This window comes from Mus pahari, chromosome 11 (assembly GCF_900095145.1).
Source record: "Mus pahari chromosome 11, PAHARI_EIJ_v1.1, whole genome shotgun sequence".
NCBI lineage: Eukaryota > Metazoa > Chordata > Mammalia > Rodentia > Muridae > Mus > Mus pahari.
This window is the reverse complement of record NC_034600.1, coordinates 71,268,446-71,296,258: the sequence shown is the minus strand read 5'-3', so window position 1 is coordinate 71,296,258 and position 27,813 is coordinate 71,268,446. Positions and strand designations below refer to the sequence as shown.

Genomic DNA, 27,813 nt, shown 5'->3' with positions numbered 1-27,813 from the left:
TGCCTGATAAACACAGAAATGGATGCTCACAGTCAGCTATTGGATGGAACACAGCATCCCCAATGGAGGAGCTAAAGAAAGTACCCAAGGATCTGAAGGGGGCTGCAACCCTATAGGAGGAACAACAATATGAACTAACCAGTACCCCCAGGGCTCATGTCTCTAGCTGCATCTGTAACAGAAGATGGCCTAGTCAGCCATCATTGGGAAGAGAGGCCCCTTGATCTTGCAAACTATATATGCCCCAGTACAGAGGAAGGCCAGGGCTAAGAAGTGGGAGTGGGTGGGTAGGGGAGCAGGGGCAGGGGGAGGGTATAGGGAACTTTCGGGATAGCATTTGAAATGTAAATAAAGAAAATATCTAATAAAAATAAAAAATAAAACCTAAAAAAAAAGAAAAAGAAAAAAATAAGAAAAAAAAGAAGGACCCCATACACGCTATAAAAACTTGACTGTTTTCCTTGAGTAATGCCTAGTATTGCTTAATTCCTACATATGGCAGTCATTCAATAACAGCAGTGAAGATGGGGTTGTATGTGTTTCCTGTGGCTTATCTGCATTGGAAATGTTCTGCCTTGCTTCCACCTGTTCTTCATTTGTCATCGGGTTACACTATAATTGTCTGCATCATCATACATACTACCATAGTTATTCCATCTGAGTCATTCCGTATTACTCTAGTTTGTGTTCTTGTAGGACGTGTCTCTATCTTGTATTCTACAGGACACAGTTTTACTGGGTTAGAGCTCATGCTCACAGGGCATGCAGCCATCTTCATTGGCTCATGTCTACACAGAACTTACTTCCAAATAAGGTCTCATTCACTAACTCCAGAGTTAAGACTTCAACATGACTCCGTTAAGGGAGCACAGTTGCCTCCAAAGAAACATAGCTTAACCTATAACAGAAAGAAGAAGCCATTTAGGGCTTGGGCATTGGAAAATATGCCAGTGTTTTAGAATGCTAAATCTAAAGTTAGAATGGATGATCTGTCCGAGAACTGCTGCGGGAGGTGGGGGGTCACCAGAATCAGGAGTATCACTTAGCAAGTTATTGAAATTATGAGAAAGGAGAACTCGAAGCAATATAGAATCATAGAGACAGAATGAAATGAAAGCTGAGATCATATAGATATTTAAACTTAAAGAACTTGGCATTCAGTCCAATACTGGTGGGTGAGGATGAGAGAGAATCCCAAGGGATGCCGATGAGTTATGGCATCGTTAATAACAATACAGAATGAAGACATAGGAAGATGCTTTTCCAATGAAATTGTTGAGTTCACCCCTGTACATGTTGAACTGTAAGTAGATCAAATATCCTATGGACAGGAGACCAGAGGACTTTAGAAAGCAGTGTTCATGCAGGTCTCTCAAAGAGAATTCTGCAAAGTAGCTACATGACTACTGAACTCGTGAAATGTGTCCAAGGAGCTGAGTTTTCAGTTCAAAATGATACATTCAATGTTTAATAGCTACGAATGCCAGATGGTTGTCATATTAGATAGCAGTGCTTAAGCAGGCATTGGGGAAAGTGGGCTTAGTATTTTACAGATGGGGGGAGTACCAACTAGTAACTGACTTGGAGGGCTTATGGGTAACAGGAAAGACTATAGAAAGTACCTAGGGGCAGAGGAGCTACTGTAGCTTGTAGGGGCGTCCGTATTTAAATGATCCACAGAAGAGGGCCTGGAAATGATTGCTGAGGAGAAGTAAAAGCTGAAATAAATGTTGCACAAACATGGGAAAATTCTCGAAAAAGAATCCACCATATCACAGACAAACAAATCTTATTACATAAACCATGGGGAAGAGCTTATACAAATTAACAGATTTGTTAAGTAAGAGAAAGGTCATGGTGCTCTTGCCAAAGGCAGTGGTTTTTCACTCCTTTCACCTCCACACATGAAAGGCATTGCAATTTTATGAAGGCAAGGCTAGGGAATTTCCAAAGAAGTAAAAACTCCATGGAACCCAGACCATGTCCCTAGAAATAGACCCATACCAGAAGGGCCCCAAACTGCTTTCCCATGACATCACCGGTAGAGGTTCCATGACATTTAATGTCTCTACTAACAAATGATGCTACTTTCAGAAAAGTTGCCTAACTGCGCAGAGAAATGGGGGTAGAATTGCTTCCAGCTTTCAAAAGAGTAATTTATGGAACATGAAGTTTCGGTGATTTTTTTTCCCTGATCTTACAAACTTCCTGTGGCAGAAAACATGTGGGAATTCAATGAACTATCTTTTCATAACAAGTTTCCCCTAAAGTTAAGGCATTTACTTTTTGCACTAATAATTGTTTTCGTATCTGCCTACCACTGCAAGCATTATTCAGTTAATGGTTTTCAACATAAAATTAGATTATTAAAGTAATGTGGGATTGTATTATCATATATGGAAAACTAAGTCATTTTCCATAAATAGGGAATGGATTTTTAAAAAATAAAAGTGAATCCTAATGTCTACAACTAGTGGTTACTCTTACCTGAGAGACATAAACAAACGTCTGGTCATCTTGGATGGGGCACAAAGGAGTGAACAAAGAAAGGATTCCACTGAAGCCTGGCTGCCTGGCTTTTGGAGCTCGTTTTGTTCTGTTTTGGTTTGGTTTGGTTTGGTTTTTTTGAGATTTATTTATGAGTACACTGTCTCTGTCTTCAGACACACCAGAAGAGGGCATCAGATCTCATTACAGATGGTTGTGAGCCACTATGTGGTTGCTGGGAATTGAACTCAGGACCTCTGGAAGAGAAATCAGTGCTCTTAACCGCTGGGCCATCTCTCCAGTTCCAAACTGAGCTTGTGGATCTTTTAAGTTACTTACATGCATGTGTTGTATGGGACTACTTACAAGAGTGACGTAATGGTAGCTGTACCGTTGAATCAGAAGCTCTCACCCTCCCGAGCAATAGTTAATGGATTTTTGGCACCATTAGGGATGAGGGGGAGCTTCCTGTGTCTCATGCTCTCTCCCCTCTTCCATGAGGGATGGTAGTGAGCTCCTTTCCGAAGGGTCACATGCCGATAATCACAGCTGCTCTAATAACATGACAGCACGAGCCATGGAATGCCTAAAAGACCAAGATCGCCAGCCCTCCACCCCTTCTGCGTGTGTGGCTAAATCACTCTTTTGCCATGACTTTCCCTTTTGGGGACAATCCAGGCTTATTTGTTTAGTTGCTGAAGTAGCAGTGGTACTTATAATATACTCTTCTTTGGTTCTGTAATGTCCCAATTTGGGCACCAAGTATTACAATATTTCTCCTTGGGAAATATGAACAAATATCTATTCGTGAAGTGTGGTACCAGTGACAGACCAGAGAAATGAGTCTGTGCAAGTCTACCTTGAGTTTAATTGGACCCCCTACAGGAGGATGGGGTTGTGGCTATTTATAGGACCATGGAAAACATATGGACGGGTACGCAAAAGGAAAAAAAACCCCTGCACAAGTGCCAGTAACTGTTAACTGAATATGTGTCTTCAGAAATGTACATGACCCCATGTACTTCTGGAGTTGATAACACTGAGGGCCCAATCTTATAAGAGTCTCATATACCCAATCACAACTCTTCTGATTTCCAGGTGACAGCCTCCATGTCTTCCCCAGAAAAGCAAACAACATTGCAACTACAAAAAAAGTATTGAATAAAATTTTTATGAAACCTACCTAAATATTTCTGTATATTAAAGACTTTGAAACTGAGCCTTGATTTCTTTTGGTGAACTGGGGAAATCAGCAGTCTAGTGATATTGTGTAATCATCATAGATTGATTATGTGTGCTTAGATCGATTATTGAAGTTTGAATGGAATGCCCCTTCCCTGTGCTTGAATACTTGAGTTCTAGATGATGTAGCTGTTTTGGAACGCAGAAGCATAAGGAGGTGGAACCTCTAGAGGAAACCAGTCGCTGGGGGTGCACCTTGGGGTTGTATAACCCAATTCCATTTCCTAGTCACACTGCTTTGTCTCCCAAGGTGTGAGGGATCTGAACTATACAAACCTGCCACTCTGGAGCCTGGGCATAGACATGCTGTGACAGACTGTTTCCCCTCAAAATATAAGCCAAAGTAAATGCTTCCTCTATGAATCCTCACTGAGGTTGTTTCCTGTCAACTCTTTGATCATGGCAAAAAGGAAAAGTAAGTAACAAATCTTGTGAAAAGGGAAGCTTCTAACAGCAGAGGTACTGTCTCAGGAAGGGTGGCCACACCACTGTGACATTTTACACACAAGAAAAAGATGCAGATGCTAGAAGTCAACATTGAAACCAAAATATTCAAGCCAATGCAAATCTGAGAATTGTGATCAGATTTGGTTTTTAAGCCATCTGATCTTCTTTGGGGCATGACATTCCTAACTGGTCCTTTTGGGAAACTCATGTGGCAGGCAAGGTCTACAGATGTGAATCTATACATTTCACTGATTTTATGAGTTACAGAGCAGAGAGACTTACCTACTTCCATGAGAATGTGACTATTTTCTTCTGGAAGAGCAGAAGGCAAATCAGAATGAATCAAAGTCACAGGCTACATAGCTTTGGGGAAGCTAAATTCAAACATAAATGAAGAGTTGTATATCAGAATAGGCCTCACACACTAGCATAAGAAAAGTGACATTATTTTCATTGAGATTTCACAAGCCAGTTACCAGGGAGATACCCATATGGGGATGGCCCATGTGGCTGGCAAAGCAGGTATTTTCTTCTCAACAAGACTTTAAACCAGCATTTATTTGATTCTGGAGGCATCACCTTGTGATAGCAGTTCCAACAAGAATTCTTACATCCTGAAATCGACTCCCTCCACATGAAATGCAAGTTTAACCTTCCCTGTATAAATTTCCACTTTATAGCAGCCAGTGCTTTAAGTGGGTTCTAGATTGTTTATATGATCTGAACCACATTTAAAGAAAATATTTTTAAATAAAACAAAGAGATAAATGATCGCTTGGAGTGTATTTTTTTTTTTTTTTTTTTACCTAGCTAGGTTTTATAGATCGATTTTCTTAAAGCTCAAGTTTAAGATAAGAAAGGAACCCTTGCTTTTATTGCAGTAGTTCTTGAGAAGAAAGCTGAATTGTAACAGAAGCATGTTACAACAGAGCTTTGGTCATCCATCCATCCATCCATCCATCCACACATCCATCCATCCGTCCATCCATCCATCCATCAGGGGTCAGGGGGAAGGGGAAAGGGTAGGTCTCTAAACTTTGACTTTGAAAACCCAGAGTCATGTAAATAGAATTCCTAGAGTGTGTACAGCTGTGGTTTGAAAATAAAAACTACAAAACTAGGCAGTGAGCTAGATATAAGAACATGCTACTAACAAGCATACGCAAAAGAGGCACTGTGAATATTTCAATACTGTACTGATTACTCAGGATATAAAATTGACTTTTGAAACTATGAAAAAAAAAGAACCTCCCCAGAAAAATTGAAGTTTTTTTTATATTTATAAATTCAGAATAACTCAAGAATTTCTTAAAAGGCATTTTCCTATACCAATCAGGTACCTGAAAGTAATTTATGAAATCAATAAAGCCAGGAAACTTTTAAAGAATCTACGACCTTTTACTTTAGTCCACAGATGACTATATCTATATTCATAAAGTACAATTATGTTTATTTTGGTTAAGCATAACCATTGTGTCAATATTTGCATTGGTATTTTACAAATATACAAAAACACTTACTAAAATACTGTTCAACAATATTTTTCACTGTTAGTAGATTCTACATTCATTGTTCTTATGTTGTATGATGGCTCCTTTTTTTTCAAGGCTTAAAAAAATCTTATCTGTCCTATACCTCACCACGCTGTTGGTTGTAGGACTTGGGGCATCTTCATTATAGTCATTTGTCCATCTGTCTCCCCAGAGGACTACAAGAAATTGAAGACAACTGAGTGTGTGCTGAGACTCTGTAATGGGGTGAAGGGAGAGCTAGGAGCGGGGCTGGGGATGCATGGTGTATAGTCCAGTCAGATACAGTCACTCCCTTGCTGGACCTCAAGGAGGCATGAGGAGCAGTGTGAGGTAAATCAGAATGAACGCCCTCCTGCCCATAACCAGGTAATCCAAACGTCTGCAGTAGCACGGTTTATTACATTGAATTATATAAAACTGAAATGCCTACTCCTTCCTCTGCCCTGCCCTCCCTATTTCTTGTAATCCATTCTGTGTCCCTATGGTACCAATGTATTTTTCCCATTCTTCGGCTTCATGCACCTTCCCAGGGTCCTCAGGAGACCGGTCACAAAAATCCACATTTTATTCTAAGACTCTGCCATTTCTAATTTTCATCTCCTGTTCAACTTTCATGACCCTTGAGCTATTCTAAATTCTATCTTTCCTCTGCTCTTACATATTTATAATTAACAATGTATTCTCTGTTTTTTTTTAAAATGTATGTGTTTCTGTGTGTGCCTATGTCCGTGTGTGTTATGTGAGTGTATATGTGTATGTGCCAGTGTGGATGCAGACATGTTTGTACCATGATTCATGTGAAGAGGAAAAGCTTTATAGCATCTCACCATGTTTGTGATAGGGTCTCTTGCTACCACAGTTGTATGCTGAATTTTCTGGCTGGCAAGCTTCCAAGGACTTTCCTGTCTCTGCTCCCCCCACCCCCATTTCACCACGAGAGTGCCACAGTCATCAAAGTGTGCCGCCGAGCTCGGCTCCATGTGGTTTCTGCAGCCCCAAACTCGGGTCATCCATCCATTTACCTCCAGTTATTGTATCTGCTGAGCTCTCTCTCAGCCTATCATCCCAGCTCTGATATTTGATTCTAACCAAGTGTGTCCTTTTGCCGTCTTTATAAGCTTTTCTGGTAGATTTCTGTCTACCTAACCGACTGCAAAGTGCATCCTCACTCACATGCCACTTACCAGCAGATCCCCATGCTGCAGGGCACATCCTTAGACAGTTTTACTGCTGTGAGAACAGCATATATACAGAAGTCATGCAGACTACGAAGGCTACATAATATAACGTGGCCACCGTCAGACATGGCATCTGTATTTGACCCAAACGTGATTGTGTGGTAGTTAATTTACCCTTAAAAGATTCTATTGCCATTTTATGCATTTGTTTATGTGTAAACAAAATATGTTCAAAGAGTGTCTTCTGGTTGAGCAGTAGCCTTGGTGGAGTTCAAATTATCAGCAGCCTTTATATAAGCTTTGAAAGATGCTTTAGTATGTTGTGAAAATGTCTTCCTCCTTTAGGACTTTTTACGTTTCCCTTACTGATACTTTCCTTCAGATGGTGGTCAAGAGTCATCTGCTTATAATAGAATTCTAATCTAACATCTGCATTACTTTGTGTACTAAAGGGATTTTGTAGGCATGTATGTCTCTGTGCTGTGTGCATGTCGGGTAACTGCCCAAGTCAGAAGAGGGCATCAGATCTTCTGAGACTGGAGTTACAGACTGTCGTGAGCCACTGTGTGGGTGCCAGGAATTGAACCCTGTTGCTTTGGAAGAGCAGCAAGTGCTTAACCACTGAACCATCCCTTTCAACTCCCATAAAATGGAATCCGATAACAACTGGTGCTGCTAATGGCTGACTGGACAATTAATAGAAGCATTTGGTCCAGTATCTCTGGTTTGATACTTTTCTTTACAAATTTCATCTTCCCGTTTCAAAACAACCCCCGAGAGTGTGTGGCTACTTCCTCCCTCATACCTTTTAGAAATGTCCTCATCTGGTTGAGGAGAAAGACAAAGAAAGATAAGGTTTGATAGCCAATTTTTATGTAATTAAACACAAAAGCCTATCCAGTATTAAGATGGCCACTAATGGCCTCTTCGGGTTGGGGTTAAATTGTGTTTTATTTCAGTATATAGCACTTTCCTGCTAAAATAATCCATGAACTTTTCATTCAAAGTGGCAAGTAGGTAGATTTTACTAAGAATAGATATTTAAGGCTAAAAACAAGTTGACATCTGCACAGTCTAAGTTCACACGTAGCTGCCATCTTTCTACTTGCTGTATCCCAGTGTTGAAAGACAGGAAGAGGTTGATGCATCATATTGATGCATCCTCGAGCTACTCTTCCAATTGTGTTTGCTGTCTTGGCATAGAAGTCCTTATTTCTAAGCTTACTTGAAAAAGTCAACAGCTAATACCAGTGCCATTTAGCTGCTAAGCTGCAAAGGATGGATGGGAAGAAAAATTAAGTATAAAGAGTGGAGTTGGTGTTTCTACATTTGCTGGTGCACATATTTGCTACCTGAGACATTGGTGGTTCCTATTTGAAGTGGAAGCCATATTCTGTTTTTTTTTTTTTCAGTGTATCAACATGATGTGTTATCTTGATAGCTCTGTGAGTCATCTGTTTCTATAAGCCATATCTTGTGTCAGCAAATAGCTCTTTGACTTATTGTCTAGCAACCTTTTTATTTATAATCAAATATAATCAAATGCATGTCTAAATGTAAATGCATATACACATATAATTCACCTTTTAAGCTTAAAATATGGATTTCATATGTTTGAGACAATATCAAGAAAGGTATTTTATGGCAACTTCTAGGTATGCATATCTCAAGCTTAGACCATCATTTTATTGTTCTGTAAACATCAGGTGCTTTTTATTCCATTATGATTATATCCTTCCGAAAGCTCTCAAAGCATTCTGCACCTATTGTAAAGTCAGTCTGAGGAACCCAACAAATCTTGCTATGGGCTCCTGGTAAAATAGATATCAGCTTTCTTAGAACAAATCCTCTACCCTACACACACACACACACACACACACAGTGTGAACAATGAAGAACTGTTAACTTCCTTCTGGAGTCCCCCTGGATAAACTCTAGGTGGGCTGGCAAGAAGAGCTGTCAAAGAAAGAGGTTCCTAATTTTCCTAACCCAGAACCTTCCTCAGAGTTGTAGAAGCTTCTGTGTCAATATTGGTATGGAGCCCTGTAACACCCAGGTATGTTTACAGAGAGAGAGAGAAAAGAAAATGACAAAAATAATCATTACGGGCACAGCTGTGCTAAGCAATCTGGATGCATTTGTACTGTCCCCCGTCAGGGCTGAGGTATGAGAGTGAAGGAAAGTGAAGCTGGGGAAGAGTCCTGTTGTAATACTCATCAGTTCCCCTCTAGCAAACAAAGCATGAGTCTAATTTACACTTCAGGGCCTTACTGCACAGTGGTCCACAGACACTCTTAAACATCGCTCCAAGATAAATGAAACCTAGGCCATCAAGACAGAGGATTTCAGAGCCTCCTTAAGCATCAGGGTTGAGAGCCTCAAACTGTCCCTCCTTCCAGGAAGTAATTCCTTGGGGACATGCAATGGTGTGGATTGGTGTGATGGTAAGTGGGGGACCGTTTGGGGATCCCTAATTCACTCTTATGCTCAAGGTTTTCTGTCCTTAAAGACTTGCTGTTCTTTGTCCCTGGATACACAAAAGAATTAAACCTTTAGACATGTTCTGAAAGGCGAATATGACTGAGTCACAATTTAGCAAAATAATTTTCCAGGTAAAAGAATATATTTTTAATATATATTTTCTGTCTCTATTTCTTCCCACATAAACACATATGGGTGTATGAGTTTATAAGTGCATATATGTATAAAATATGTTGAGTTCATTATTTCCTAAATAATCTTTATATAAAATATATACTAAGTTTGTAAAGAGAGAATAAATTCTTGTACATAGAAAAAGGGAAATGATCTGGAGCGTTCTCTATGAGTAATATGAAGAATTCTTTCTTTTAGACTTATTTTTAATTATGTGTATGTGTCTGTGAACCAGCTTGTGCCTGTGAGCGATAGCACTCACAGAAACATCACATACCCCTGCCGTTAGAGTTACAAACCATTGTGAGTCACTGAAAATCAGTGCTACGAACTGAATGCGGGTCCTCTGAAAGAACCCGCTATGTGCTTATGTGCTTATGCACTATCTCTCTAAGCCTCTGAAGAATTCTTAATCCCTTGAAAACTTTGAACCTACTATATGTCCTCATCACAGGAACTCACTGGGTTAGGGGTTCGGGGAACAGAGTGGAGCTTTCATTGTTTGAATGCAGAATAAATATAAAGTTAGCTAGAAGGAAGAATGAACTTCTGAGGACTGGGGCCTGGCCTGATTACAGAAAGCCTGGTGGCTCTCCTACTCTGGGAAACTATCCTGAGAACCTCAGGGTCAGTATGGCAGAGCAAGTGAATACACGGGGCATGCCCGAGACACTCTTTGGAAACAGCCCCTCCTTCACTTGTAAAATGCAGGGCAATCTTCTACCTTTTCAGTATATGTTAGGAAAAATCCGGTCCTGGGAGGGTTTCTCCCTAGAAACAGTGCAACTTTGGAGTTGTGCCTTTTACATGCTCAGCACTGAGGGAGATGGGAGAACAGGGACATGGGGGGAATTTGCCCCTGGTCTGCACAGCGGCCTCTCCAGCTGGTCTATTTATGTGAGACAAGGTTGTGGCGGCCGTGCCTGCTCCATCGCTGTTGTTCACGACTGCTTGTGTGTACGCTTAGCAGGGCTGAGCCACTGAAATGAAAAGAAAGCCCAGGCCTCACTGGTGAATGGTGCCATTTTCTTACCCTGGTGTGGAGCTCATCTGATAGATGCTTCACAAAGGGTGGGGCATGCTGCTTATGCTCTGAAGGAGCACAGGAGTGAAGGCCATCAGGGAGTGTGACTGTTGCCCCCGTGTGTGTCTTTTCCATTCCAGCTCAAGGTTCTACAAAATCCCTCATTCTTACCTCTTTGGTCTCTTTCCTTTGGCAGATTCTGACTTGAGCATGCGCACACTGAGCACGCCCAGCCCAGCCTTGATATGCCCACCGACATTGCCAGGATTTCAGAATGGAAGGGGCTCATCCACATCTTCATCCTCCATCACCGGGGAGACAGTGGCTATGGTTCATTCCCCGCCCCCGACCCGCCTCACTCACCCACTCATTCGGCTCGCCTCCAGACCCCAGAAAGAACAAGCCAGCATAGACCGGCTCCCGGACCACTCCATGGTGCAGATCTTCTCCTTCCTGCCCACCAACCAGCTATGTCGCTGTGCGCGTGTGTGCCGCCGCTGGTACAACCTGGCCTGGGACCCGCGCCTCTGGAGGACTATCCGTCTCACTGGAGAGACCATCAATGTGGACCGTGCCCTGAAAGTACTGACGCGCAGGCTTTGCCAGGACACCCCCAATGTGTGTCTCATGCTGGAAACTGTCATTGTCAGTGGCTGCCGGCGGCTCACAGACCGGGGGCTTTATACCATTGCACAGTGCTGTCCAGAACTGAGGCGCCTGGAAGTCTCAGGATGTTACAATATCTCGAATGAGGCTGTCTTTGATGTGGTGTCACTCTGTCCCAATCTGGAGCATCTGGATGTGTCAGGTAAATGGAAACTGACCTCAAAATCTGGGTATTCCTAATGTACCACCTCAGAGTAGTAAAGATATTACTACTCAATACAGGGTCCCCTTCTTTTATTAGTATTTTTTTATGTTTTTTTTTAATTATATGTATATGTTTATCTGTGTATAGGTATGTGCATGTGAGTGCAGATGCTCACAAAGTCCACAAGAGGGCATTGTGTACCCTGACGCTGGAGTTAAGGCAACTGGGGGCTGCCCATCATGAATGCTGAGATCTAACCTCAAGTCCTCTGGAAGAGCAGTGTGCACTCTTAACCACAGAACCATCTCTCCAGCCCCCAGGGTCTCCTTACCAGGGATATACTGTGAATGGTAGATAGGCTCACCGGTCAGAAAATATCTCGCTATGGAGCCCTAACCCTGAAAACCAGAAGTAGCCCTTGCGTTTTAATATCTGCTTCCTGAAGGAAACGAGGGCACCTTGGTCCTGAGAGTTTATGATCAGTACACCTTAAATGTATCCTTATACTCCAGAACAACTATGCATAATGGAAAAAAATTTCTAATTAAGCTAAATAGCTCATTTAAACAGGTAGTTCAGTACCTAGCCTTTGTGTTTATTATGTCAGTAGAGCCTGTGAGCTGTGGTAAAAGTCACAGCGATGCCCCTGAATGCAAATCCTGAACTGAATGGTCAGCCACAGGGAGTAACACAGGCCTGGGGGCTGGGCTCACAATGGCTTGATTTTCCCTAACCACAGGGGAAGCTTGTCATGGTCAAACGACGCCCCCATTCGTCTTTCCTTTGGGTTAATTTTACAGCTCTTTTAAAGCATGTTCTCAGTTACACATTACAAGGGCAGGGTCCATTGAATCTGACTTTTCATTCTTTGGAAAATGGAAGGAAATCCCAGTATAATTGCTTCACTTAAAAGTCTCTCTTAGGCAGGAAGAATTAAAGTCCAGAGTCAAACTTTGGCGCCAGACGGGACCCAGCCTGAATAACAGTATAGCACACACACACCCTATTATTTTTATCTCATCTGCCATACAGTCAAAAGATGAACATTCAAGAGGTTAAAATATGTAAAATTTGTCAGAGAGTTTAAAAAAATCAGAAGCATGAGCTGTGACTTCAGGCATGGTCAGGAAAGGGTCAAGAAGTAAAAACCCACCGTGTCAGGCAAATAAATAGAATTTGGAAATTACAAGAATCTGGGGTAAATGATGCCCTTCAAAAAAAAATTGGAGGTAAAACAGCCTTCAGCTTGTTCTGTCTTTCAGAAGCCGACATCTGAAAATATTTCAGCTGACAGCCCATTATTTTTGCAGATTCTTTCCCTGGCTGGAAAGATGCTTACTGCTCTTCTACTAGAACTGGCTTCAGGACAAAGCCATCATTACTGTGTGTTCGATTAGTCATGAGCAGCCATTGGCAGACAGAAGTGGGGAACAAGGAGGCTTTCTTAAATTCTCCATCCTAGGAACGCTGGAAAACACGGAGCATTGTGATGCAGTAGAGGATGACTCGTTTCTAAACCAAGATGGGGGACAATTTGCTCAGCTCGGAGAGCTATCGCCTGATGTGTTTTCTCGTTAGCTAAGAAGCAGAATTGACAAGCTCCTCATCATTCTTGTCATGGGAACACTCGGTTGTGTTTTTCTCAGAATAGAACATGACTTGTTGGGAATCCCCAGATTTATCACAGCAGGCTCCCGGGTACCCTTCGCAGAGAATGCAAGTCATTGGGGTCTCTTTTGGAGGTCCTTTTGGAATTCTGAAATGGCTGAAGCAAATTGGCTATTTAGGAAAGAGATTATTGAGATTTCTGGCCTGAGTGAGCTTGCTGCACCACCTGACTATCAGCGTTACTAAGTCTTGTTAGTTGTCCTCTACCTTGATGTCATTTCCTAGCTTATACGTGTTTGTATAGCTTCCTGACAGGTTGCCCATAACACCACAGATCTATACATCTATGCAGAAGAACAAAAGGGGGCCTGTAAAAGGCACAACTCCAAAGTTGCACTGTTTCTAGGAAGAAACCTTCCCAGGACCTGATTTTTCCTAACATATATTGAAGAGGTAGTTGATGGCACTGCATTTTACAACTTACGATGGAGTTTCATGTATGGGAGGGTGGAGATGGGCTTGAAAAGTTTAGCAAGTTGGATTTAAGGATGGGTTTTTCCTCGATACTTGCTGAAAATTTTCTCCCAATATGGCAGTGTGATTGTGCCAAAACAGACACAGATGTCAGAAGGGTGCCAAAGCTGTCCTTACCTGGCACCCCACCTTGGTTTTAAGCTGGCTTCAGATAGTGGCTCTCAAATAACAGTAAACTTGAGTTTGAAAGTCTCACTTGCTGTTCTAGATTTCAAATCCTCCAGATGACATGAAGTTACCAGACCCAAATTTAGTCAGGCAGAAAAGGCTTTTGTTTATTATTATTATTATTATTATTATTATTATTATTATTATTATTATATTTTCAAATTACTGGTAATTACTATAGCCGGGTACGGTATCCTGTTATCATCACAAATTACCTTTTATTGGTATTTTAGAAATAACTAGGATGTATTAAAATCAACTGATTTTCAAAACATAAAATGTAATTGTTGCCAGTAAAGTTCCTTCAAAGTTGTCTTCAACAGGACACCTGAGGCCCACCCCTTTTCTCCCCATAATCTTTTCCTTTCAATCTGAAGAATTCTATACAAGCGCCTAATTTCCCAGCACCTTGGGACCACACCCTCTCCTTTGCCTGCCTGGCTGCAGGAATATTAACTACATCAGCTGCTCATTTCTCCACCTCAATCCACACTCCACATATCCAACTTCTGGATGTTTTTTCAAGTTGTAAGCCTAAATTTTCATACATAAAACCTCCGATTGCTCTCCATCTAAGACTTCACTGAGATTCATGTTTTTCCATAACTCATGTAAGGCCCCCAAAAAATTGCCCTTCCATGATCCAAATCCTCATTCTTCTGCAAAACAAAATTATCTGCAGACCCCAAACACAAAGTGCCCGTGGTGCATACGGTCACGAGCGTGGTGCACACAGTCATGAACATTGTCCTCTCTAGGTTCCATGTCAGCCTCTTTTCTGTTCCCTCCCCAGACCTTCTCAACAACTCTCTTAAGAGACTTGGCCATTTCTCAGGTAGAACCTCACCTGGGCACAGTCTTCCACACCTTATGTCTAGTGATCCAAGAGTTGCTCTCCGTGTCTACATTTTCAACATAGGCAGCTAGAACGCCATTGGATTTACATTCTGGGACTTGAAGTCCTTTTGTTTTCTTCAAGTCATGAGCTTTTTTTATAGACAGAGAGGAAAGATTTCTATGTTGTATCTTAGGATTTTGTAGTTATGTAAAAATGAAAGTGCAGAAGGCTGAGGTGCTAATCTTGAAAGAGCACAAGTCCCCTTGGTCAATCCGCCACTCAGAATTGTTAACACTGGAGAAGAGCTTCGAGGGTTAGAATTCCTTGCACTTACATGAGTTCATGGTGTTGTCATTGCACCTGCTTTGCTGAGAAACGTGAAACACTCCGTGAACAGCACTAATTGCTGTTTTGTTATTGTATCGATATCAACAGGCTCAGAAGTTAGCCATCAACCAATGGATCAGACTATCTTGCATTCTAGAGAAAGGGCAGATGCATACCCACACACATACATGCACAAATGAGAGTAAATCCTGATGTAGGGAAAATTCATGGAAGCTGCAATTGAGACTTGTTTAACTGTTGTTGTTCATCTTGGTGGAATAATGTTCACCTACAACCCTTTTTCTTAGACTTTAAGTAACTCTCTCCCCGCCCACCCTGTTCCCCATGTTCTGGCCCCAGCCAGTCATTCCTTATTTTTAATTAAATCCTTCCTGAAACCCTAAGTTCCTCTCCATGAACATTCCTCCCTCCTGCAGGCACTCACTAATTTCTTGTCTCTCATGTCTGTCTTCCTTTATTTCAACATCTGGGCTTCACATCTGTACATCCAAGTTATTCCTCTTCGATGATCTCCTTAAATATAGCTGCTTCAAAGAGCTCACTCACCTAGTGCCTTCATGTTTGCTTCTTGATGGCACATCTACTGCAAATCTCTGTGGGACCCACAATTCTGTGCACATCATAGTCATGTCTTATCTCCCTCTTGTCATTGAAACTGTGCACATTATCAAACTTGCTCCAGGCTGGGTGTAGGAAAGAGGGGGCAGTTTTTCATCTTGTAAAACTGGTTTAAATGAATGATTTCTGAGACTCCCTTCATGTCTGTAAAATAGGAATGCAAGAACTATCCATTAGTATTACTGAACCATGAAAAAATTTATGTTCTTTCCAATACAAACTCAACAACCCCATAAGAATTAGAGATAGCCATACATTAAAATTTATTAATAGAAAGCTATATGGGCATATCAAAATCATTTACTGCAACTGTACTAAACTAATATTTTCTTAAATTTGAAACTCTTTTTTAAGACATATTTTCATCTAAATATTTTGTCTTTCCTGGCACATGACAGATTTTCAAGATATTAAGAGTGTAGAAAGGAAACTAGAACCAAAATAGAGGAACAAAATGTATTATGTTTATAGTAGAATAAAAGAAAAATGCCTTCACGGGCAACTCAACAGGAAAAAAGTTCAAGATATTGCAGATTGTCTTCATCTCAAAGAAAGAAACAAAAGGAAAGCTCAGATTTCGAAGCTAACTGCCTCCCAGAAGCCACATTGTCCCCCCACAGAGCATCTGTTATCTGTGATTGGTTGTGTGTTTCAAACCTTATATTTCTTGTCTTGGAGCACATGACATTTGATACCTATTATTCCCAGGGCCTCCGCTATATCAGAGTTTCCTGGAAATCCTGCCAGAAAGTGAGAGAAAAATCAGAAAATTCCATAGTAGCATTGCTGTTCTGCCACACACAAGCATTAGATATTGAGTTGAGTTGCCAAAATTTGGGGAGGGATCTGAAGTGAGGTACCTGGCCTTGCACCTGCAACAAGGATCTGATAAAGAACAGAGAGAAAATGAGAGGAAAATATAGAGAGTAGAATAGGATAGGATCAAATATATATTTCTACAGTATCTATTAATGGATATTGACTATTAATATCATAGAAATTGGCCTTATATGTTTATAAAGTAAGATTTGATGAATATTTCACTATAATATGCAATCTTATAATTAAACTGCACAATATGAATATATAGAGCTAGATAATTTTACACAGTTTTATGGGATTAAGAATGATGTCTAGTAATTATCCAAAAATAACTTCTTGGGCATTACCATCCAGGCCTTTAATAGCATTAAGAATCAGATAAAAATATTCATCAAAGTATTTTGTAAATTTCATAAGTCAACACAAATAAAAGGCATTTCTATTAATTGTAAAATAAACTATGTTCTGATGCAGATATACTTGAGTTCACGCCAAAGTCGGAAGACATGTAAATGTTGGGAGCTTAATTCTCCTGTCTGGTGTACTCGGGAGAATGTCCCTCTGTAGATCATTTCTTCCCTCCTTCATTTATTCATTCAACAAATACCTATTGCGTGTCAGCTACAAACTAAATACACGAGGTCTGGAGATGAACTTGCCTGAGTCCTTCCCCTGAGGAGCGTGCATTCCAGTGTAAGGACACAGCAAGTAAATAACTGGACAGATGAACCTGCACTGCTACCAACCAAGAGATTAAAATGAAGAGGAAAGTCCAGGGGTGCTATTTATACAGAGAAATCCAGGAAAACTCATCCAGGAAATGAACATTACTTTGGGGACCTAAGGAAGTTGCAGGTGGTTCTTGGAGCTATCTGAGGAAAACGCCTTCCATCGTGCAGGCAGGGACAGAGGCAGTGGTGAGGGCTGGGAAATGGAGGGCCACAGTAGGGCTAGTAGTAAGAGCACAGGTAGGCCCTCGGAGGAACTGTTACAACTGAATTTACACTTGATGCAGAACAGGTACTGTCTCAGTTCGGGTTATACTATTGTGAACAGACACCATGACCAAGGAAACTCTCATAAGGACAACATTTAACTGCGGCTGGCTTACAGGTGCAGAGAGGTTCCGTCCATTATCATCAAAGTGGGAACACGGCAGCATCCAGGCAGGCATGACTCAGGATGAGCTGAAAGTTCTACATCTTCATCTGAAGTCTGCTAGCAGAATACTGACTTCCAGGCAGCTAGGGTGAGGGTCTTAAAGCCCACACGCACTCAGTGACACACCTAATCCATCAGGGCCACACCGCCTAATAGTGTCATTCCCTGGACCAAGCATATACAAACCGTCACAGATACCATCCAAGGGCTTTGAGCAAAGATAGGAGGCCATTTCTATGCCTCCAATTAGAACTGTATGGAAATCCCAGGGATTCAGGCAGAGCAGAGAAGAGGAACAGGTAGACAGGTAAGGACAATTTAGATGACACTGTTCTCTTCTTCTATCAATGCCTGTTGTGTCAAATCCCAGACATTAATTTCGGTAGACTAATAGTGACACAAATATCCCATGACTTTGAAAGTATTTTCTTACCTGTTAATTCACTGCATGCCATTCTATTCCTCCAGCACAGGATCACCCGCCACTCACACCAACCATCTCACTGAGATGCAGCAAGGTTGACTCTGTGACTGAGGAGTAGAAAGAATTCCTAAACTAACTGTAAACTCTCAGCCTAGAGAACCCAGAAGGCTCTTCCCAACGGAGTTCCGGTGTTCCCCTCCCCCCATCTCTTCCTTTCATTTCCTTGAATCAAAAAACTACTAGATCACCACTGCACTTTTAGGGACTTCCTGAACTTTGTAGGGTCACAGCAAGATATTTAGACACATGGGCTCAGTCCATTACAGCTTCCTTGAAGACAAGGGGCTGTGACCATTTTAAAATAAAGGAAAGAAAGTGTGATTTCTACCACCACCACCACCCCCGCCCCCAAGGCACTTAGCTAATCTTGATATTTCTAAGCCTGAAGCCGGCAAATCTCTGAAGCTCAAAATTCAGCCAAATTGACAACTAACCCTACAAGTAAAAAACCATTCTGAAAATGTTTCTCTATAGCGATCAAGACCGGAAGTGTTAACCCCTGGGTTTGGCTAGAGAAGGTTAAGAATCAGTTTTGACTCCCTGGAACCAAGCGCCCTCTCTGGCAAGCCTACCTGAGCATGTGTTCTGTGTCTTTATTGCAGGGTGCTCCAAAGTGACCTGCATCAGCTTGACCCGGGAGGCCTCCATTAAACTGTCCCCCTTGCACGGCAAACAAATTTCCATCCGATACCTGGATATGACGGACTGCTTCGTGCTGGAGGATGAAGGCTTACACACCATCGCCGCTCACTGCACGCAGCTCACCCACCTCTATCTGCGCCGCTGCGTCCGCCTCACGGATGAGGGTCTCCGCTACCTGGTGATCTACTGCACTTCCATCAAGGAGCTGAGCGTCAGCGACTGCCGCTTTGTTAGTGACTTTGGCCTGCGGGAGATTGCTAAACTGGAGTCCCGCTTGAGGTACCTCAGCATCGCCCACTGCGGCCGCATCACGGATGTGGGCATTCGTTATGTGGCTAAATACTGCAGCAAATTACGCTACCTCAATGCGAGGGGCTGCGAGGGCATCACGGACCATGGTGTGGAGTACCTCGCCAAGAACTGTACAAAACTTAAGTCTCTGGACATTGGTAAATGTCCCCTGGTCTCCGACACGGGCCTGGAATCCCTGGCTTTGAACTGCTTCAATCTTAAGAGGCTAAGCCTCAAGTCCTGTGAGAGCATCACCGGCCAGGGCCTGCAGATCGTGGCTGCCAACTGCTTCGACCTGCAGATGTTGAATGTCCAGGACTGTGAAGTTTCCGTGGAGGCCTTGCGGTTTGTGAAGCGCCATTGCAAGCGCTGTGTCATTGAGCATACTAACCCGGCTTTCTTCTGAAGGGACAGCTCCCACTGCGCAATGAGAACCAAACAGTGCTTTGTAAAAGTGTCCCATGTAAACACCCATACCCGTTCACAGCAGCAATTTTTCTTTTGGTAAGGTTCTTAGGAGTCTGGCTTTTATTTTATTTTAGTTTAGTTTTTAAATTTCTCATGAGCAAAAGAGGTCGAATAATGAAGGGGAACCCTAAATTTCTACCATGGTAAACTATTTCTAGTGAGTTAATTTTTAGATAAGTGTCACAAAGGCTGCACCTCAGCTGTGTCTCAGAAATGCACCTTACTCCCCTTTCCCTGCCCCCTTCTGTCCCCAAGCTACACCCCAGAGTTCCATACGCTCATCTTCCAACCCTGAAGCAGCTACAACATTAAGCGTTGAAGAAGGCTCTCTCTAAAGCTGCTCCTTAAACTATCTGATGGGCATAAGCCCCATGCCTAAATCCCACACCAAGCAAATTATGGTTAAAGTAATATTAACACTTCATATCGGTGTACAAAGAGCTTTTCTATGTTTATACGTTACGGCAAACCATGTGGAGTAAGAGGAGACATGTTTTCTCCCCTAGCTCTGCCAGTAAGTAGCCTGTGACCTTGGTCAAAACACCTCACCTTTCTGAGATTTCCACCACCAGAGGTCAGAGGTGAGGGATTAGCCTCATGGCCATTTCGAACTGAGACATGCTCTGCTCAAAGATGCCACTGAGCAGAAGAGCTCTGTATAAATCGAACACAGGTGGCACTTGGGAGAGAACTGGATGTGTAAATGAGTTGTGCGTTCAGGAGGTCCCGTGGGCTCTCTGTAGGTCCACACTGGGTTCGGCTCAGGTCTCCCTTTTGCTCTCATCTGAGAACCAGCACACCTGTATGGTGGGCTGGGCTTCTGAGCATCCTTTGCCATGTCGGATGCACATCCACATGTGCTCTAGCATTCCCTCGCCCCTCCACACCCGACTCAGACAGGAGGGCACCTCATCACGGGAAGCCCCTATCTCTGTCAGTTTGCATCCTCTGAGCATTTTCAAACCCAAGTAAGAACCCTGATAAATTTTAATTAACAAGTGAGGTCCAAGGGAACCCAGGTCCTTAAAGGTTTTCCTAAACCTTCTCAGTGCACATCTGCTATGCTTCAGGCACATCTGTCCTGCAGCCAGCGGGGGACAGGTGCCTTGGTTCTTTGTCATGCACATTTCATTGTGACTTCTCTCTTCTATTTATTTCTCCATCACGCAAAGCCTCCTGGGGTTATGTTTGTCAGTGTTTAATTGTACATGCCACCTAGCCCGCTCTCTTCATGTTGTCTACTAAGGGATGTGAAACAGATGTCCAGGTGTTTCAACATTGTTCATTCAAGGTGCCAGGCACGGAGGAGAGGCAACACACTGGTGAGACAGGTGCTGGTCCACCCGCCAGTCAGTCTTGGAACAGAACATTCAAATCATTTCAAATTTTGAATTTTAAGTTGATGGGCTCTTAAATGGTCCCTTCTGAATAGAAACCAATTTGCTAGTTTCTTTTCTTTTTTTTTTTTTCTTTTCTTGTCTTTCTTTCTTTTTTCTTTTTTTTTTTTGGAATCAGATAGCCAGAAAAAAAAAAAATGCTATTGCTTGTTTTCATGAACTCCAGTTGTCTCTTTTTAGTAAACCCAGGACTTTCCACAAAGTCTTCCCTGGCCTTCCCCATCACTGTGGACAGTTCACCCATCTCCTTCTCAAAGTGTTTATCCCCCAACCCAAGCTTTTGCTGCTGTAAGCCAAGCATGCTACATTTGTTACAAACCAAGCTTAGACACAGCTCGACAACTGCACTCCCACTGTAGGCTCCGCTGTGTACTCTTGTCTTGTGTTGGGAAGGAGGAGTGAAGTGATAAGCCAGCAATTCTTTGAGAGGTTTCTGTCATTGATCCTGTGAACCCCAGTTTCCGGTTCAGTTCACACCATCCATCAGGACAGATGGCTGATCACAAGAGTCAGAAAAGAAAGGAAAAAGTTTTGGCTGGGGACAGAACCTAGGGACAGTCACCTAGAGTAGAATCATAAAAGAAATTGAAAGTAGCACCCCTCTGCTCTCTGACTGTCCCTTTACCTACATCTTGTGATTTGGAGAGTCACAATAGGTTATCTGTAACCCTTGACACTGGGACGTGCCAAATGATCTGGTTCAATACTCCCAGAATGAGCAGAGGGTCCAAAGTGGATCCCTGAGCCATTTTGAATAATTTATCACCACTGACCAAGTACATCACCTGAACTGTCTGTCATGTGAGACCCAAGGGATGTTTCACACTTGCTACCTGCCCAGCACATTTTGTCTTTCCCAGTTTCTCCCTTCCCCATCTTCTTCATGCTCTCTGCTCTCCACCAGGGTGGAGGTATGGATCTGCGACAGAGGTTCTTGGGAACAGCTCAGCCAATCAAATGGCCTCATTAAGAACATTATCTATTTGGAAACATGGATTCCTTCCTGGCTCTGCAAAACTAAAAGCTCATTTGTTGTTGTTGTTGTTGTTGTTGTTGTTGTTGTTGTTGTTGTTGCTGTTGTTTGTCTGTTTCTCTTTAATTCTAATGTTCAAATCACATTGTGCTGTATGAATCTAGAAAGCCTTAATTTACTTCCACCAAGAAATAAAGCAATATGTTGGTAATCGGACTCAGTTCCATTTTTTAATAATATTAGCTAAGGAGGGTGCTGTTCAGATTGGGGCACTAAAAAGCAAGCCAACAGGCAAGCTATCAATAAACACTTCCTGTTTAAGACAAGACACACAGCTCACTGCTGCTATTGTCCCTTTAAAGTTGGATCCAAGGTCTATTGTCTCCATGGACCATATAGAATGTCGCCTTTAAATTGGCAGGTAAGTGAATAAAATATTACAGGTTGACCCAGGATTTCAGTTCCTCGTCCAAACTCTTCCCCTGAGATTGTGGAATTCGTAGCTTTGCATTTTTAAAGAAGTTACATTGGATGGACATTGTAATACCACAGAGAATCTGGGACAGTACCCTTAGTTAACTATATTAGCATTCTGTACCAGTGGATACAGCTCAGTGCAATTAAGATTATTAAAGATGATAGATACCCTTGTATTAATCCATGTCTGTGTTAACATGTCAATTTCTACCATGAATAATGAAAATATTCCCTCTCCTCCGAAACCTATGGATTTCAGAATTATGGATGAATAACCAGGAATTTGGATACATCCTGACTCCAGCTACAAATTGTTGAGGGGACCATCAACATTGTGCTACCTATTAGTGACTCAGAGTATGAAGATGTAGGAGAAGATATGGTTACCAGATGCAGAAGAAAGTACTAGAAGTTACTTGTCAAATCGCTTTCTTCCTTACCTGAACCGTTAGGATTAAATTAATATGGCTGAAAGAAAGCCACCATAAGGGTTTCACCCCAAGCAGCTAGAAACGTTTTAGGGGCAGCAACTTATCTATTGTGAGTATATTGTGTATTGTGAGTTGCAAACAACTTTTCAACCTTTATTGCTTTGTTGGCTGTCTCTTGAACTAACTGCCTTGGAGCATTAATTTTGGTAGCTCAGTGCAATTCTTGTCAAGGTTTTAGGCTACTAGTGAGTGAAATCTCTTCACTCCTTGACTGCTTAAACTTTCAGCGTTTGTTCACAATGACACAATGCTTTCCAGATAACTTAGTGTCATGGTCTGAGTTTCACTGCTGTTAAGAGACATCATAGCCAAGGCAACTCTTTTAAAAGAAAATATTTCGTTGGGGCTGGCTTATAATTGCAGAGGTTCAGTCCATTATTATCATGGCAAGAAGCATGTAACAGTGGCACACTTCCTTCAACAAGGCCATACCTCCTAAAAGTGCCACTCCCTATGAGCCAAGCATTGGAACACATGAGTCTCTGAGGACCATAGAAACCCTAACTAAGATGAGTTGATACCAGTGTAGTGGGGTATTTCTCTGACAGACCTGACTGTTTGTGTGTGTGTGTGTGTGTGTGTGTGTGTGTGTTACAAATTATTATTTTATTACATATTTTATTTACATTTCAAATGTTATTCACTTTCCAAGTTTCACATCTGAAAACCCACTATCCCCTCCCNCCTCCCCCTGCTCACCAACCCACCCACTTCTGCTTCCTGGCCCTGGCAGTCCCCTATACTGGGGCATAGAACCTTCACAGGACCAAGGGGCCTCTCCTCCCATTGATGACCAGTCTAGGCCATCCTCTGCTACATATGCAGCTAGAGCCATGAGTCCCACAATGTATGGGGTTTTTTTGTTTGTTTGTTTGTTTTTTGTTTTGTGGGTGGTTTAGTCCCTGGGAACTCTAGGTGTACTGGTTAGTTCATATTGTTGTTCTTCCTATGGGGNTGCAAACCCCTTCAGCTCCTTGGGTACTTTCTCTAGCTCCTTCATTGGGGACCTTGTGCTTCGTCCAATGGATGGCAGTAAGCCTCCACTTCTGTATTTGCCAGGCACTGGCAGAGCCTCTCAGGCAACAGCTATATCAGACTCCTGTTAGCAAGCTCTTGTTCTGCATCCACACTAGGTTCTGATTTTGGTGGTTTTTTATGGGATGGATCCCCAGGTGGGGCAGTCTCTGGATGGTCATTCTTTCAGTCTCTGCTTCACACTTTGTCTCTGTAACTCCTTCCATGGGTATTTTGCTCCCCCTTCTAAGAAGGAGCTAAGTATCCACACTTCAGTCTTCCTTCTTCTGATCATGTGTTTTGGAGAGGATTGTAAAAGGACTTTGGAACTTTGAGTACTAAGAACTCAGTAGGATGCTTTGTAGGAGCTTCAAAGATAAGAATGGTGAGAGCAGTGCAGAAGATTAAGACCTGGTTTGTGACATTTCAGAAGGAAGATCAAAGACTCTATTAGGGCTGTTTGCTATTTTGATATTAGAGTCTGTAGTTTCCATTAGCTGTAGCTGAAGAATCAGCTGTGATTGACAAGATACCAGAACTACTAAAGTGAAACTTTTTGTGTTACTGGGGCAATTGGTACTGGTCGGCTGGATCTATAAATTTAGTGGCAATTAAGAAGAGAATGGCATCACTGAGGTGAAATCTTCTGGGAAGTGTTTTCAGATAGCACAGAGAAGCTTTGTTCCAGAGAGAGCCAAGGTTGTACCTTGTGTTGGCAGCCAGATTTGACAAAGTGAGTTACTCAGGAGATACTGGTTTTGAAGGCATGAAGGAGTCATGGGGAGTACTTGAGATTTGCCACTCTGACTTTCGAGGAGGGGTCATTGATGAAGAGGAAGCCTCAGTTGCAGTTGAAAGCCTAGGACTGAAGGGGTCATATAAAGAATTTGAGGCTTGGTACCATGAAGAGAGCCTATGAGAGAATATTGGTGAAAGTGCAGCCTGGTCCCAGCGATGGACCAGTTTTGGAGATGCCACATCATGGGATGTGAATGTCCATAGTCATAGGATGACCACCAAGAACAGCAACAATACAGTAGATCCATCTGGACCCATCTGGATCCTAGACCACAGTTGTGTGTGCTTCAGAGGGCAGAGCTAGAGAAATAACTCAAGCTCTTTGGAGGAGCCCCAAAGGTCATGAGTGATTCCCAGACATTGGACAGTTGGAGTTTGATTTTGAGTTGATTGTGGCTGTGCCCCGATTTTTCCCTCTTGAAAAATTGCCCCCCTTACTGGACCCCACAGTGGAAATACTGAATTTTGGGGACTTTGGATTTTAATAGAGATCGGATATTTTAAAGGGACTGGAGTTTTAATGTGTTTGAATTAATAAAGACTGTGTGATTTTTTTTAAGTTATTTGTGCTTTTAATGTGAGATCTTGGGGATGAATAAGAAAAGAAGGGTGTGGCTTAATAGTGATATGCTTATGTGTTAACAAGGAGTCAGTTGAACTGGCTGGTTTTTTTGTGTGTAAAGGTGACATAAGCTAGAGTCTTTGGAGAGGAAGGAGCCTCAGTTTAGGAAACACTTCCAGGAGATCCAGCTGTAAGGCATTTTCTCAATTAGGGATCAATGGTAAGTGGTGCCATCCCTGAGCTGGTGGTCCTGGGTTCTATAAGAAAACAAGTTGAGCAAGTCATGGGAAGCAAGCAAGTAAGCAGCATCCCTCCATGGCCTCTACATCAGCTCCTGCCTCCAGGTTCCTGGACCATTTGAGTTCCTGTCCTGACTTCCTTCAGTGATTAAGAACAATGTGTAGGATGAATGAACTCCTTTTCAACTTGCTTTTGGATCATGGTGTGTTGTTGCAACATAAAAAGCCTAACTAAGACACCGGGCAAGTTCAAGAGCATTCAAATGAAAAGACTGAGTAATTTAAGATGGAAAGTATTTTAATGAAACTTTTTTTCATCTCGATGATGTCAAAGAAAAGTCACCAAATGTACCAATACCTAGTCATCATGGTCACTTCAGGTAATTGTAAAAAGAAAAAAAAAAAAGTTAAACCCTAGAAGAAGAATTGAAAAATTAGGTAAATATTGCAATGAAAATACACTAAAAATCTGTTTTCTTCTTTTGCATGCTATCAGTCTATTGTATTTTAGGGCTTGATATGTATATATAGGAGATTGTTCTTCAGTGGGAAGACATGCCCTAAGCAGGGAGCATGCATCACTTTTACAGGAAAGGCTGATTGCTGATGCTAGCACTAAGTCTTGCTACCTAAAGAGCAACTTGGACTTGCCTCACTAATAGAGTCATCAGAAAAAGCCCGGTATATCTGCTCCTTTTTTCTCTTTAGTGAAGCATCATTTCCTTGGGCCACAGGTTCATCATCTTGGGACCTCTTTCTCATCTCCAGTTAACAGACTAGGTCGCATTCTAGCTACAAGAGATGAAATAACTTGGAAGTTATGCAGGTTTCAAGAAAAAAAACAGATAAGAATCTGCCTTGAAAGTCCAAGACATAGGTGTGTCTTAGTTGTCAATCTCATTGACTACTCAGAAAACCTAGTTTTCTGCTTTGAATGGTGTTCAAGGGTTTAGGACTGAATGCCATTCAGTATCTGAGGATAGCTGTGCACGGTTATATTGTCCTACATTCCTGACCCAAATATTCTAAATAACTAATTTTTGTGTTGTGAAATAGTTTTCTTTGCAGCAGCTCAGGTCCTGAACTTTATACTGGTGAAATAGGTACAGGCAAACTCTGTCCTAGAATCCATGCTAATTAATACGTGTTAACGGAAACTGGAGATTTCAGTCATCTTTTCTCAGGAGCCAAAAAGTACTCATGATAAAAAGAATGAATTAACCATTTACTGATCATCTGCCACATGTCAGATACTATTACCATCGTGGGAGAATGAGTACAACACAAACATTCTAAAATTCCCAGATCAAATAACAACAGTGCAGCATAATAATAACAACAATATGGACTGCCGTGCTGACCTGCCCGGTAGTGTGTGTCCTACGCGGCAATGATAGCATACCTGTTTGGGGAGCTAACTACCTTTCTGTCTAGATGTGATGCCTGTTTCCCAGAAGGGAATAGCTAGTACTGTGAGCTTGGTCAAAATTTAAAGTTAAGAAAGAGGAGGGAATTAGATACTCTAAGAGTAAACATACTACTGTAGCCAAGCTGTCTCCTATATATTTATGTTCATATTCATAAACTAGCATGACTCTCAGCTGGGGTCAGAAAAACTTCTTTTTGTGGAGGATAATGATTACTACAAAGACAAGTTATTAAAGTGCTAAGAATAAATGACAATTGAGTAGTCAGCTCCAAATAAGCTGTGCACATTAGCCCTTCTAAGACCCAGGGAACAGCACAAGAAAGCAGACAGAAAGATGTGAAGACCAAGCAGACAGACACTAGCAGTGGAAACGCTGTCTGCTGCATATGGTGTGGCCAATCACAATTGTGAACACACAGCAGGTGTGGCTACCTGCACAAGACCTGTGCGTGTGTGCTTGTGTGTGTGTACACGTGCGTGCACACATGCAAATACACACAGAGAGACACACACAGACAGACATGCACATGGACATGCACAATGAACACACTCAGGTGGATGCATGCATGCACATATGTGTTTGGGTGATTTTAATATGTCACAGGGATAAATTAACACTTTCAAATATTTCCCTTCTCAGTCGGCTCCATGAATGTTATTTTAGATCTTCAATATTTTCCCATTTGCTACTTGTAACACCCAGTTTATCAGAATAGCCAACACATCCCAAGAATCTATTTCTCTAAGAGGCCCCTAATAATTGTATGTCTTCATAACATTGTTTTAGTAAATTCCATAAAGGCCAGACTCTCGGTGGCAGAACATAAGCATCTCTCAATAAACTTTTGTTGGATTAATGAATGAATATTGTCATGATTTTCCGTTTAACTCTGTAACCCTAAGTTGTAAAATGTTTTAAATTTCTGCCAGTTTTTCCCACATATAGGGCATATTGTGATCATGTTTAGACTCCTGTTACAGAATGTTATCCCTCTTCTACCGCTGCTCCCATCATGTACACTTCTCTCTCTCTCTCTCTCTCTCTCTCTCTCTCTCTCTCTCTCTCTCTCTCTCT

General features: G+C 42.0%; 1 protein-coding gene across 2 annotated transcripts in view; it reads left to right on the top strand.

The window, feature by feature from the left end:
• Positions 1–20,879, top strand: part of Fbxl7 (F-box and leucine rich repeat protein 7) — a 350,419-nt gene extending 329,540 nt beyond the window's left edge. The window contains exons 3-4 of one of the 2 annotated variants that reach the window (XM_021208321.1): positions 10,762–11,373; positions 18,560–20,879. In XM_021208321.1, coding sequence (XP_021063980.1) covers positions 10,762–11,373; positions 18,560–19,296 — 1,349 coding nt within the window. In that variant the 3' untranslated portion in view covers positions 19,297–20,879. The remainder of the gene's footprint in view (positions 1–10,761; positions 11,374–18,559) is intronic. The other variant, XM_029544105.1, reaches the window with a different exon arrangement.
• The last annotated feature ends 6,934 nt before the right edge of the window (positions 20,880–27,813 follow it).